Raw genomic sequence first — 15166 nt, 5'->3', positions numbered from 1 at the left:
GCCCATCAATTTCCTATATGGTACAATATACATATCAAGCCACTGATTTATATTGATATGAAATATAAAGGCAGTGACAATAACAAGAATCAATAGCTGACAATGAAGAAACAAGAGACAAATATGCGCAGGATTCTTTATACAACCCAACAGTTAACTAAAGATCCACCTGGAAGAATATGCTTTCCATACTAAAACCACCTAATTTCCCAATAAGAATGTAAAACAAACAAAAACACAAAACAAAAAGCCTCCGAACACTCCGTGTGGCAATGATAAACTACTTTTGTTTTGCTTTGTTTTCCAATTGTGTTAAGAGCAAGAGAAAAAGGAAAGCCTAGAGTCACAGCTTGGCCAGATAATATGCCAAAGATGACTGGAAAGAAATGGAATTACTCAACTTCTATCTCACTTCCATTTTTTTCTCTTATGAAGAAGGATTTTAATACCAGGCAGATAAAAAAGACTGATCAAAATGCAAAACAAGTGAAGAGACTTGCTCCTTGGATGAGTCAAGTCTCAAAGCTAAACAGAGGCTGGCGCCGTGGCTCAGTAGGCTAATCCTCCGCCTTGCGGCGCCGGCACACCGGGTTCTAGTCCCGGTCGGGGCACCGATCCTGTCCCGGTTGCCCCTCTTCCAGGCCAGCTCAATGCTGTGGCCAGGGAGTGCAGTGGAGGATGGCCCAAGTTCTTGGGCCCTGCACCCCATGGGTGACCAGGAGAAGCACCTCGCTCCTGCCATCGGAAGAGCATGGTGCGCTGGCCGCAGCGCACCTACCGCGGCGGCCATTGGAGGGTGAACCAATGGCAAAAAGGAAGACCTTTCTCTCTGTCTCCCTCTACTGTCCACTCTGCCTGTCAAAAATTAAAAAAAAAAAAAAAAAAGCTAAACAGAATTACTTTTCAAAAATAACGTTTGTTGATGTATTTATGGAATTACTGTCAACAAATTTTGGAGGAAGAACAGAAAATGGCAAAGACACAAAAAGACTAAGTGGCTAAACATTCCAACATTTTAAAGAAAAAAGGGAGAGAGAGGATCCAAGAAATTAGAGGGATGGAGTCTGTTACAGATCTTTTGAAAAATGCAGAATAGCTTAACACACAGGTTTTATCAGATCTTAGTATTATATGAGAAACTACGAGCATACCCAACTAATCACACCCCCAGTTTCAGAATAAGCAGATTAGTGGATCAGGATAAATACGTCATTAGGATTTAGTGAAGGCTCTCATAGTATCTTTGTGAATAAATTGGACAAATGAAGACTAGAGGCTAATACAGTGAAGGATATTAGCATCTCATTCAACAATCTCATTCAAGAAAACTAGTGTAAGAAGAAACCCATTAGCATGCTGTAAGGGTCTGTGTTTTGCTGTTTTACTCAATGTTTTTATCTACAATAGGAAGAAAATATTTTATGGCTGGTAGTAAATAGATGAATTTCTATCTGGTAATTATGGAGAGAATCCTGTAATTAGTTCACAGAGAATGTTCAAGAAACACATGTTCTATTACATTATAATATTTACAACAAAGCTCCACTCCCACAGAACTTGGGGTAGAAAATCTCTTCTAGTGATTAAAAAGGACACAGATGTCTGACTCACCTAACATGTGCCTTGGGAACTTACTATGTAATTTCATCACAAATAAGCTATAACATGCAGTGTCCAACCAGTGTAAAATAAGTATTTTTAACCTGTCTTCATTATATTTTTAGGATAAACTATTTTAGAGGTTGGCATTGTAGTGCAGCAGGTTAAGCTGGTCCCTGCAATGCCAACAATCCATATCGGCATCAGCTTGAGTCCTGGCTGCTCCATTTCTGATCCAGTGACCCACGAATAAGCCTTGGAAAGCAGAAAATAATGGCCCAAACACTTGGGCCCCTGCCACCCATGAGAGAGACTCTGATGGAGTTCCTGGCCCCTGACTGCAGCCTGGCCCAGCTCCTGCTGCTGCAAACACTGAGAGAATAAATCAGTGGATGAAAGATCTCTTTCTCTTTACCCTCTGTCACTCTGCCTTTCAAGTAAATAAAATTAACTTGAAAAAAGGAAAACTATTTTAGCTCAAAGAACATTAATGTCTGAACTTAGAGTTAGGCAGACAGTACTGAGAACTCCTAGAGGAAGCATTACCTCTATCTCCACCAACAGCACCACAACTACAATTATTACTACTAATACACACTCAGAGGGTATTCACTAGTGTCAGACACTGCTCTAAGGGCATACGATATGGCAATTCACTGAACTGTCCAAACCCTATCTTTTCCAACATACACTACTGCCATGCCCACTTTACAGCTGAGGGAGCTGAGACTCAAAGAGGTTACGCTGCCAGGTCACGCAGCTAATGAGAGGCTGAGCCAGGAGTCGACCTAGGAAGCCCTGGTGTAGTGGGCAGGGCTTCTCCACATCTACAAGGCCAAAGTAATTTGTTTTTAATCTGCAAAATGTTCACCCTTTTGCATTTAAAGAAGGCCTAATGTCTTTTATTCATGAACCTTTTACTCTTACCAAAGACATTCTGGACATGTACAACTGAAATATCAAAATATACAAAAAGAAGAGTATTGGAGGTGTTACACGGACTTAAAAAGTTAAAAAAGGAGAATGTTATAAAAAGAGAAAATATAAAACTTGTAAGAATTAAGTCAATTTACTACTTCTCAAATAGGTACTCAGAACCCCATAACATAATTCTTATTGTTAAATGGTTCTTACTCTGAACCTAGATCTATTCCTCAATATTTAGTTTCTGTTTAATGAATACAAAAGAAAACAGAATATAAATTATTACCTGAATAAAATGAACCCAAGTGATTCTACTGCTGCCCTCCTGACATCATCATTGACATCGCTTACCTGGGGGGAGAGTTTAAGATGATTATTTTATGATATGAGAGGCCTCACCAATCTTCTTACCAGAATGTCCGTCCTCTCACTGTGTGAACATAATAACATCACTACAGACACCTTAGTTTACTATAATAAATTTTTCTACAACAAAGACACTTTAAAAATGTCTCCAATTTAGAAAGACATCTGTGAATTGCATTTTAGGACTTAGAAGCCTTTAAAGTTTGACAAAAGCTAAGATTTAGTACTACCTCTTGAATTATTTCAACTGCAAGGGCTGGCATTGTGGCACAGTGGGTAAAGCCACTGCCTGATACTGGCATCCCATATGGGTGCTGGTTTGGGTCCCAGTTGTTCCACTTCTCTTCCAGCTCCTTGATAATGTGCCTGGGAAAGCAGTGGGGCCCGGACCAAATGCTTAGGCCCCTGCACCCACATGGGAGATCTGGAACAATCTCCTGGCTTTGGTCTGGCCCTGCCCCGGCCATTGTGGTCATTTGGGGAGTGAACCAACGGATGGAAGACCTCTCTCTCTCCTTCTCAGCCACTTTCTCTAATTCTGCCTGTCAAATAAAAATTATTGCAACTGCATTACAGTCTTTGTGAGCTAGCCTTAAAATCCAACCATTCCTTGAATGTTATTTCCAAAAAAAATATGTTCTAAACTCAAGCAAAATGCAAACACTTGCATGTGTCCTGTGATAGAGCATGTCCCTCAGGCGTACCTGGACGCTAACATCACTGGCTGTAAAAACAGCTGTTCCTGTTGTTCAGAGTGGGTCACATCCTCACATGGTCTCCCATCCCTTACAAGTGAGAATGCCCCGTGCAGTGGTATTTTGGAAGTTATATCTGACTAGTGGATTAAGCCGCTGCCTATTACACTGGCATCCCTTATTGGCACTGGTTCAAGTCCTGACTGCTTCGTTTCTGACCTAGCTCCCTGCTGATGCACCTGGGAAAGCAACAGAAGATGACCCAAGTGCTTGGGTCCCTTCCATCCATGTGAGAGACCTGGAAGAATCTTCTAGCTTCAGCCTGGCCCAGCCCTGGCTGTTGCAGCCATTTGGGGAATGAACCAATAGATGGAAGATCTCTCGCTCTTTCTCTCTCTCTCCTCCTCCCTCTCTCTCTGTAACTCTGCCTTTCACATAAATAATGAATCTTTAAAAGAAAAAAGATAGCCTTTAAAAAAAAGCTGGTTCATACTGATATATGTTATCCTATCCTATATGTTCCTGAAAAGCTACGTGAGCTTATTGCTAAGTCATGGCCTACTGTATCCAGTGACTGAGAATCTGAACCTGAGATCACCGTTGGTGGTTATGTGCTGTGGGTGCTGTATTCACCTGCAAACCTTCCCTTCAACTTTGTCCTTCAGAAAGGTCAGGTACTTACAGCAACATGTAGCAGGCGTCGAATAGCTTTGTTGTTACCAGAGCCACAATAAGCCATGGCTACGGTATACATTCCAGAACGTCGAAGTATTGGATCCTAAGAAAGAACGACTCAACATCAACCATCAACTTACAAACTCAAGTCAATCTCTTTTGAGGTCGGTAGCTTTCTAAAATAAATGGGGAAATAAAATCTAATACAAAGGAACGAACTGCTCTTAACTTCCAATATTCTACGCAGTATGTACGTCTGTATTGCCTCATACTTCCCAGGAAGCAGTCATACAAATACATAGCAATGTCCACTACCCTACTGCAGTCAACTTTTACTTATCAAACCACAAAGAAGTTGGTTTCTAATTCCACATCTGAATATACTTTTACCTTACTATTTAATTCCTGGGCACTCAGAATTAAGGGGAAAGAGACATGGAAACTGATAATTTAATGAATTTTATCAACAAATTACCGTGGTGGTTCTTTTTATCAGACTATAAAGGACAGTATTACACTTACTACCTACTATATACAACACCACTATCAAAATGAAACAATAGGCAATGAGAAGAAAAACCACTCAAGTAAGCAGAGAGACTGGCACTGTTTTCTGATGAAAGAATAATGCAACAAACTTTGTATCTTATAAACAGTTATGAAATCATCCCAAAAACATTATTCCTAAAATAAATCAACTTGCAAATTACTGAAAAACTTTTCTGGATCTGCCTATCTGATTACTGATCTGAAGCTATGGCTAAATTTAAAATCTTAAATTACTCTCATGTATCTTTTCTAATCAGTATTTTCCTTTCTTACATTTCATTATGTATCTTGTGAGTTTTATGGAAAAACATTATCAGGGATTCTGCTGAAAACAGAATTCCGACTGCAGGTAAGTGTTTTTCAGATATTGGAGGGAACTAGAGAGTAAAGGGTGCAAGGGAGAAGCAGATAAATGTGCCTTCACCTTATCACGACACAGAGACTCAATGAGAGCGTCGGCCTCTTCCATCCTCCCATACATCACTAATGCAATGCCAACAGCAAGCCCACGTAGAATCTTCTCATGTTGAGTTTCTTGTGCGTAGCCTACCATATCCTCAATAGCCTGAGCATTCTTAGAGCCCAACATAACCAAACCTAGGGCCAGGCCAGCTGCTTCTCCTAGCAAGTAAAGAATAAAACTTTAATGAACAAGAGTTGTTTGTAAAGTCAATAAAACAGATCCAATAAAAAGATCACCTATTAGCAACAACTGTTAAAACAATCATTGTTTCTGACAGTATTTTTTCAAATCATCTAATAAAAAAGAGGATACTATGTGAGGAGTACAAAGCTGTTTTTCTTTTAAGTCTGACTGAATGTACAAACCCTAGAGTGATTTCAAAGGAGACATTATGACAACACTTTTTCAACATTATCATTAAATAATAAAAAACAGGCACATGATCCAAGCAGGTCACTCTAATAAATTCCCATTTGCAAGTCAGTTATAAAGGAGACATACAAGGTGTATATCATTTTAGAAAGCTTGTATATCTCAAAACACACTTTACTAAGATAGTCTCACAAATGGGACAAAATCCACTCCTTCTTCAAGTAAAATTCCTTACGATTAAAGGATTTGGGGGAAAAGTTGCATCTGTGCAAAGTACAACCTTTTCTTCCCTGTCATTACTCTCTAAACAATCCAATGTATAACACTACATAGTGTTTATACTGTATTAACCATTTTTAGTAATCTAGAGATGACTTAAAGCATATAGGAGAGTAAGTGTAGGTTACACATAATTTTAAGACTTGAGCGCCCTCCAATTTTGGTACCTGGGGGGGGGGGGGGGGGTTCGGGTCCTAGAAACACTCGTTCTCAGATCCCAAGGTATGACTATATTGAAGTCATATAAATTGATCCTAGTTAGTTGTCTTTAGAAAGAAATGCTTACCTGTTACAGCATCATCCTGATAAAGGTTTGTTTTTAGCAAATCGTACACATCCTGGCGTGCGGTTCCCATGGCAGCCAAACCAAGGCCCAGACTACCACCATGTCGAACAATCTATGGGAAAAGCAGTGGTCCCAGAGATTTGGTACACTGTACTTAAACTGTAAGTCTTTATCCTAATTTCAAGATATAGTTTGATATTAAATATGTAGAGACTGGTTCAGTGAGAATAAGCAAAGGATTTGAAAATCAGGCTAGTGGTAAACTCAGCAAGTTCAGTTTCAAAATAATGACACTTGCAAATACAAAATAACACTGAGTTTGTGAAGTGAATGAGAGAAAACAAAGTGGATACAGAGAACAATTCTCTTACAAAAAATTTATGTGAAGGGTCAACAGTGTGACACAGGGGGTTAAGACATCACTGGTGTCACCAGCACCCCACATCAGAGTGTCTGCTTTAAGTCCAGACTACTCCATTTCTGATCCTGCTTCCTCCTTATATGCCTGGGAAAGCAGTGGATGATGGCTCAAATATGTGGGTCCCTGCAACCCACTGGGAGACATGGATGAAGTTCCAAGCTTTGGCCTGGCACAGTCCCAGCCATTGCAGGCACTGGGGAAGCGAGCCAACTTATGGAAGATCTTCTCTTTCTCCCTCTCTGTCATTCTGTTATTCTGCCTTTTGAACAGATAAATATTAAAACAAAACAAAACAAAGTGACAAGGAAAAGACTGGACAATAACTAAGGGAGATTCAAGGATCAAGGAAAAGCTTTTTTTTTTTATGGTAAATGAGACGGAGTATGCTTTTGGGCTGAGAGGGAGGAAGCAGTAAAGAGGAAGACACTCAAGACAGAGGAAAGAGGTAAAATATAGTTGTCAAGAAAGTAGTAGGGGCGGGCATTGTGGTCTGATGGGTTAGACCTTCACCTACAATACTGGCATCCTATATGCACGCAGGTTTCATTCCCAGCTGCTCTACTTCTGATCCAGCTCCTTGCTAAAAGCCTGGGAAAGCAGTGGAGATGGCCCAAGTGACTGGGTCCCTTACACCCATGTGGGGGACCTGGAAGAAGCTCCTGGTCCCTGGCTTTAGCCTGGCCCAGCCCTGGCTGTTGGGCTCTCTGGTAGAGTAAACCAGCAGATGGAAGACCTCTTCCTCTCTCTCTTTCAAATAAATAAAAATTTAAAAACAAATGAACAACAACAACAAAAAAACCTGTTTCATTCTTCCTGACAGTATGGCCCCAAAGAGAATATTTTAATCATTCATATTATATAGATCTTTGGAGATTCCTTTCCTATTGAACTTTGTTCATCAGCTTTTCCACTAATTATAAGCCACTGCCTGCATGCCAACATTCCATATAGGGGCTGAGTTGAGTTCTGGCTGCTCCACTTCTGATGCAGATCCCTGCTAATGCGCCTGGGAAAGCAGCAGATGACCCAAGTGCTGGGGCCCCTGCCACTCAGATCAAAGTCCTGGCTCCTGGCTTTAGTCTGGCCCAGTCCTGGCCACTGTGGCCATTTGGGGAGCAAACCAGTGGATGGTAGATCTCTATCTTCCCCACCTCTCTCTGTAACTCTACCTTTCAAATAATTAAAAATAAAAAAATTTTTTTTTAAAAAAAAGCTACTGCCAATAAATTCCTCATTTAAACTGTCAAAGGAGGCTTCTATTGCTCTCAATTGCTGTTGCTTTTTGTAACCATAAATCCTGTCTATTAAGAAAATGCTGGGGGCTGGTGCTGTGGTGTAACGAGTAAAGCCGCTGCCTGCAGTGCCAGCATCCCATATAGGCACCAGTTCCAGACCCAGCTGCTCTACTTCGGATCTAGCTCTCTGCTATGGCCTGGGAAAGCAGTAGAAGATGGCCCAAGAGCTTGGGCCCCTGCACCCATGTGGGAGACCCAGAAGAAGCTCCTGGCTTCGGATTGGCCCAGCTCTGACCATTATGGCCATTTGGGGAATAAACCAGCAGATGGAAAATCTCTCTCTCTACTTCTGCCTATCTGTAACCCTTTCAAATAAATAAATAAATCTTAAAAAAATAAAAAAGAAAGAAAAAAGAAAATGCTTACTAGGAGCCAGTGTGGTGCTTATTGGGTAAAGCCACCACCACCTGTGACACCAGCATCCCATATGAATGCCATTTTGTGTCCCAGATGCTCCACTTCTAACCCAGCTCTCTGCTAATGGCCTGAGAAAAGCTGCAGAAAATGGCCCACGTGCTTGGGTCCCTGCCACACACGTGGAAAACCTGGATGGAGTTCCAGGCTCCCGGCTTTGGCCTGACCAGCCCTGGCCGTTGTGGCTATCTGGGAAGTAAACCAGCAGATGATAGATCTCCTTCCCTCTATCTTTCGCTCTCTCTATTTAACTCTTTGTCTTAAAAGATAGTCTCTCACTGTCCACTCTGCCTGTCAAAAATTAAAAAAAAAAAAAAAAAAAGATAAATTTATTTTATTTGAAAGGCAGAGTTAGAGAGGGAGAGGAGAGAGAGAAATCTATCCAGACGGCCTCTACATCCAGAGCAGGACTAGATCAAAGCCAGGAGCTTCTGCTGGGTATCCCACACAGGTGCAGGAGCCCAAGCACTCAGGCCACCTTCTGCTGCTTTTCCCAGGCACATTACAGGGAGCTGCTGAGAATCCAACTGGCACCCATATGGGATGCTGGTGCTGCAGGCAGCAGCTTAAACTGCTACAGCACAGCACCAGCCCCCTTAACTTTTGACTTTCAAATAAATAAATAAATTTTAAAAAAGAAAGAAAGAAAGTGTTTACCTAAGACCAGAGGAAATAAAAGGTGTGCGTCCATACACACATGATTTATGAGTGATAGATTAGCCGAGACAGACCATCCTATTGGCTTCTATCTTTTCACTAAAATATGAGAATAAGGTTTTCTAGTTCACTTAATTACTCACATGATAAGTCTTCTAAAAGAGTTTACTCTAACATGGAAATTAAAGTCTAACATCCTATTTAAGGCTCCCTGAAGTTAAGAACAAGGTTGCTTAATAAGCTTTTCCAAAAGACTTATATTAAAAAAAGAAGAAGAAAAAAAGAAAATTAAGCTGCTATTTTTTTTTTATTTTTGACAGACAGAGTGGACAGTAGAGGGAGACAGAGAGAAAGGTCTTTCTTTTTGCCATTGGTTCACCCTCCAATGGCTGCCGCGGTTGGCGCGCTGCGGCCGGCACACCACGCTGTTCTGATGGCAGGAGCCAGGTGCTTCTCCTGGTCTCCCATGGGGTGCAGGGCCCAAGCACTTGAGTCATCCTCCACTGCACTCCCTGGCCACAGCAGAGAGCTGGCCTGGAAGAGGGGCAACCGGGACAGGATCGATGCCCCGACTGGGACTAGAACCCAGTGTGCCGGTGCCGCAAGGCGGAGGATTAGCCTACTGATTAAGCTGCTATTTAAGGCACCTGCATTCCACGAAACAACCTGGGTTTGATTCCCAGTTAGGAATCCTGATTCTGGTTTCCTACTAATGCAGACTGGGGCAGCAGTGATAGCTCAAGTAATTCGGTTCCTGCTATCTATGTGGAAGATCTAGATTGTATTCCAGCTCCTATCTTAGGCCCTGGGCCAAACCTCCCCATTTCAGGCACCTGAGGAGTAAACCAGAGGATGGGAACTCATTCTCTGCTTCTCTGCAAATAAAAATTTCAGGAAAAAAAATTCAAAAAACAAAAATTTTTATTTCTAAGAGAATATGTGCAACTTTGAGGGCTAGTTTCCAGTACAATGATAGGGTTGGACTATATAACCAAAGTCACACAGCTATACCATTCCAAGATGTCGCTTTATTTTACACGGGGTTTAAAGGACCAAGAATCATAATTTTAGCTTATAGAGAAGGAAATAAAGTTAATTATCTTAAAAAACACAACAGCTTTAAGAGAATAGTACTGTTTTGTATATTCCAAAGTCCTACAAAATCTCTATTCATTAAAATACTTTGGTAAATATCATATTTTCTTGGACTTTTAAGTAATGGAAATTTAGTTTTCTATTTCAATACTTACATCATTGCTGGCATTCTTAAGCTGATTAAGCAGATAGTCAATTATATCACCACCATGATTGGCATGAATGAGACCCAATGCATAGAGACCTCCTCCTTCCTGATAGGCTGATCCAGGAGAAGTGTCCTTGGGAAGGTATGTCGCCATTAACTGTAACGCTTCCTTTTCATGACCCTGTAAATTTGAGCCACAAAGATGTCAGTAGGAGAAGGAAGAGAAAAAAGATGTAACATTTTTTATGATTACTGCCTTTCTTCCTAAATTCACTTGCCCTTTAAGGAGGTGCTAGTGGGGCTCTCTTCCATACAACTTAATCATTCAAATGAGAGGAAGGCTTTTAGAGAACAGTAACACGCTGATTAGAAATACTATGAGGGTGCCAGTGTTGTGGTGTAGCAGGTGAAACCACCACCTGTGATGCAGGCACCCTATATGGGCACCAGTTCATGTCCTGACTGTCCCACTTCAGATCCAGCTCCTTGCTAATGGCCTGAGAAAGCAGCAGATGACCCAACTGTTTGGTCCCCTACTCCTCAAGAGAGAGACTCAGATGAAGCTCCTGGCTTCAGCCTGGCTCAGCCACGGCCACTGTAGCTCTCTGGGAGTTGAGCCAGGCAATGGAAGCTCGCTTCTCTCTGTAAAACTTTGACTTTCAAATAAATAAATAAAATCTTAAAAAAAAACAAACAAACTATGAACGTGCTTTTTTTCCCCTTTACTTTGTAACATTTTCCTGAATTCATCTTAGACCATGAAAATAACATTTCAATTCATCTTCTGAAAAATGGCTTAGACAGTCTTCTGTTTCTGATGCTGCTTTCCACTGATCAGGATGTATTACCTTGTGAATTACACCCAAACTGGCTGTGGCAGTAAATTTTGCCCAGTTAGTGGCTCTGGCCAACCATTCCAAGTTATCTCTGTAAGAAAAAAACTTAGTGATACGATTAAAACAGAAAAAATTACATAAAACTTTTAAACATGAAAATTAAAAACAACAAAACAGGGGCTGGTGTTGTGGTGTAGTGGGTAAAGCTGCTGCCGGCAATGCTGGCATCCCACACAGGTGCTGGTTCATGTCCTGGCTGCTCCACTTCTGATCCAGTCCCTGTTAATGGCCTTGGAAAAGCAGGGGGAGATGGCCTAAGTGCTTGGGCCCCTTCCCCTCATGTGGCAGACTGGGAAGAAGATCCTGGCTCACGGCTTCTTTGCAGCCACTTGGGGAATGAGCCAGTGGATGGAAGACCTCTTTCTGTTTCTCCCTCTCTCTGTAACTCTGACTTTAAATAAATTAATCTTTAAAAAAATAACACACCCAAAATATTACCTTTAACCATTTGAAATAATTTTTGTGGATCAAGTTACTGTAAAACCCATTTTATGACCTGTTATTCTTAATACTGAGGATTTTTTAAATGTATAATATATAATTTCACTGTGAACAAAAGCAAAACTATTAAATTTTAAGAGCTAAATCCATTTCCTTCAAATGCCTAAGGTCAATCCAACTAATAAAGAGAAATTCTGCCTGAAACAAGCAGACATATGTGACTCCTAAATACATAAAACAGCAATATTACAATTCAAGACTGGTCAACAAAGAAAGCTCTCTCCAATCATGTAACATATCAACCGTCTCTTTAAAGATGACTTTAAACATAAGTGGAAATTTCCAAGTACATTTACCTAAGAAACTGGTCACTCGTAGTCCCACAGTGCATAAAAGAGTTTGCTATAACAGTTGCTGTGTGACATACAGAATTCCGTACTGCATCCTACAAAAACAAACACCAAATTTTATCAAACATGCATATATTCACATACAAACACAAACTCAGATACCTTACTCTGTGGTGAAAACATGAACAAATTGAACCGAAAGCTAAAACATGGATCTTGGCAATACATCATGAAGGCTAAAAGAGCCAGCTTATAGCAATAAGCCAGTCAAAGCCCTCATGGTGGCGCAGCAGGTCAAGCCTGTGCCTTTGGGCTTATATGGGTGCCGATCTGAGTCCCAGCTGCTCCACTTCCGATCCAGCTCCCTAATAATGTGCTTGCGAAAGCAGTGAAGGATGTCCAAGTGCTTGAGCCTCTGCACCCACACAGGAGACCCGAAAGAAACTCTTGGCTACTGGCTTTGGCCTGGCCCAGCCCCAGTCATTGTGGCCCTTTGGGGAGTAAACCAGTAGATAGAAGACATGTCTGTTTCTCCCTCTCCTTCTTTCTGTAACTCTACCTTTCAAATAAATAAACCTTTAAAAACAAAAAAACAAAAACAAGCAAAAAAAAAAAAAAAAAAAAAAAACCCCAAGTAAATCAAATAAGAGTTTTATTTGCTTTTTTTTTTTTTTTTTTTTTTTTTTTTGACAGGCAGAGTGGACAGTGAGAGAGAGAGACAGAGAGATAGGTCTTCCTTTGCCGTTGGTTCACCCTCCAATGGCCACTGCAGCTGGCACGCTGTGGCCGGCACACCGTGTTGATCCGATGGCAGGAGCCAGGTGCTTCTCCTGGTCTCCCATGGGGTGCAGGGCCCAAGGACTTGGGCCATCCTCCACTGCACTCCCTGGCCACAGCCGAGAGCTGGCCTGGAAGAGGGGCAACCGGGACAGGATCGGTGCCCCGACCGGGACTAGAACCTGGTGTGCCGGCGCCGCTAGGCGGAGGATTAGCCTGTTGAGCCATGGCACCGGCCTTATTTGCAGTCTTAACTCGAGGTCAATAGCAGATGTTATGTGGGAATTTAAATAGCAGATTTTCTGTTCTTTGATTTCTGAACAGTTTAACTTTCCATTTTCTTTCCAACAAATGCAAGTTAAAAACTTATTTCCTCAATCAGGAATGAAATAAATGAAGTTTTCAACAAGCAGTAAATATAAGTAAACGTAAGGAAAGAAACCTTCATTATACATGAATTTCCTACCTTTGTGTTTTTTAGAATCATTAGGTCTGTGTTATTGTTTCGTATCAAGAACTGCAGATGTAATTCAATAGCCATTTCACCACTTAAAATTTTAATCATTTTCAAAGTCTGGTCCTTGGGTTCTGGACTCTGACAAAATAAACAAACAAGAAAGAGTGAAAATTCAGTATTTCTGAAATTCACTAAGCCAAATTTATTTCACTAGCCATAAATCAGCGAAGTTCAAACAATCATATACACAACAAAATTTCTATTTTAAGAGATCCAAAAACTCAATTATCATTTATTTGAGAGAGGAATGATTTCCAATGTCAAATGTTTCTAATATTGAAAAAAACAAACTAGAAAATAATAATAACCAATGACATGCAGGAAAATTACTTCCCACAACATATACTTTAGATGAGAAATTTCTTACTTAATACTGAAAGAATTGAAATATCGTTAATGAACACATATGATCTAATGAACTAGCAAGCCACCAACACAACTCTCCATTCAGGTGAACAACAGTGGAAGTTTACGTACCTGACATCCGACACCACAAGTCTCAAGGGAAGAAGCATTTACATTCAACAGACCAGTGCTGTAACACTGACCCCACCCTTTGATACACCATGGACATCACAAACAATAAAGCAGCTAACCTGCTCCCCATATGATTGCCATTTGTCGAGGTCATACCTTTTTGTCACCTTGTGAGAGGTAATTTGAAGTAATTATGAACAGAAAATTAGTCTTTGGTAAGGATCTATAAAGATTTGATTTCTTCTAAATGCTTTTCTGGATCCTTTTTTTTTTTTTTTTTTTTTTTTTTTTTAATATTTATGTATTTGAAAGGCAGACTGACAGAGATAAAAAGAAATCTTCCCTCTGCCAGTTCACTCCCCATATGGCTGTAATGGACAGGGCTGCATCAGGAGCCTGGAACTCCTTTCGGGTCCCCCAAAGCACTTGGACCACCTATTGCTTTCCCAGGTACATAAGCCGGGAGCTGGATCAGAAGCATTGCAGCCGGGTCTCTAACTGGTGCTCTGATTAGGGATGCTGACATCCTGGTAGCAGTTTAATCTGCTATGCCAAAAAGCTGGCTCCAAAGACCTACCTTTAAAGTTTTACTTTTTCAGGAGCTAGCGGCATGGTGTAGTGGGCTAAGCTGTTACTTGTAATGCTGCTGGCATCCCATATGGGCACATTTCAAGTGCTGGCTGCTCTACTTCCAATCCAGCTCTCTCAATCCACCTGGGAAAGGAGGGGAAAACAGCCCAAGTGCCTGGGGCCCTGCACTAATGTGGGAGACCCAAAAGAAGCTCCTGGCTCCTGGCTTCAGCCTGGCCTAGGCCCAGCTGTTGTGGCCATTTGAAGAGTGAATCAGCAGATGGAATATCTCTCTGTCTCTGTCTCTCTGTAACTTTTTTTTTTAAGATTTATTTTTTTCATTTATTTGAAATACAGAGAGAGAGAGAGAGAGAGAAGTCTTCCATCCACTGGTTCACTCCCCAGATAGCCACAATAGCTGGAGCTGATCTTAAGCCAGGAGCCAGGAACTTCTTCCAGGTCTCCTGTTTGGGTGCAGGGGCCGAAAGACTTGGGCCATCTTCTACTGTTTTCCCAGGCCATAGCGGAGAGCTGGACTGGAAGAAGAGTAGCTGGGACTCGAACCAGTGCCCATATGGGATGCAGGTGCTTCAGGCCAGGGGTTTAACCCGCTGCGCCACAGTGCTGGCCCCAACTCTGCCTTTCAAACAAAAAAAAAATCTATTTTTTATTGCAGGGGCTAAGTACCTGAATCAGCATCCATGTAGGATGCCAGTGCTGTAGGCACTGTGGTTTATCCTGCTATGCCACAATGCTGGCTCCTAAATTAATCTTTAAAAAAAAAAAAAAAAAAAAAATTGTACTTTTTCAGAAAATCTATTTTTATAAAATTTCTCCAGTATCAAGCTTTAACTCTTCTAAAAGAATTTACAATACACCATGAAACGCATATTAAATGGT

General features: G+C 41.2%; 1 protein-coding gene across 1 annotated transcript in view; it reads right to left on the bottom strand.

The window, feature by feature from the left end:
* Positions 1 to 15166, bottom strand: part of PSMD1 (proteasome 26S subunit, non-ATPase 1) — a 98700-nt gene that overhangs the window by 62666 nt on the left and 20868 nt on the right. Inside the window, exons 9-16 of the mRNA XM_062193382.1 lie at positions 13169 to 13297; positions 11932 to 12020; positions 11087 to 11165; positions 10246 to 10419; positions 6209 to 6320; positions 5233 to 5429; positions 4267 to 4362; positions 2810 to 2874 (exon numbers count right to left, since the gene is read on the bottom strand). Coding sequence (XP_062049366.1) covers positions 2810 to 2874; positions 4267 to 4362; positions 5233 to 5429; positions 6209 to 6320; positions 10246 to 10419; positions 11087 to 11165; positions 11932 to 12020; positions 13169 to 13297 — 941 coding nt within the window. The remainder of the gene's footprint in view (positions 1 to 2809; positions 2875 to 4266; positions 4363 to 5232; positions 5430 to 6208; positions 6321 to 10245; positions 10420 to 11086; positions 11166 to 11931; positions 12021 to 13168; positions 13298 to 15166) is intronic.

The sequence above is a fragment of the Lepus europaeus genome, chromosome 1 (genome assembly GCF_033115175.1).
Source record: "Lepus europaeus isolate LE1 chromosome 1, mLepTim1.pri, whole genome shotgun sequence".
Taxonomy (NCBI): domain Eukaryota; kingdom Metazoa; phylum Chordata; class Mammalia; order Lagomorpha; family Leporidae; genus Lepus; species Lepus europaeus.
The sequence above is the reverse complement of the archived record's forward strand: the minus strand, read 5'-3'. Positions and strand labels throughout refer to the sequence as shown.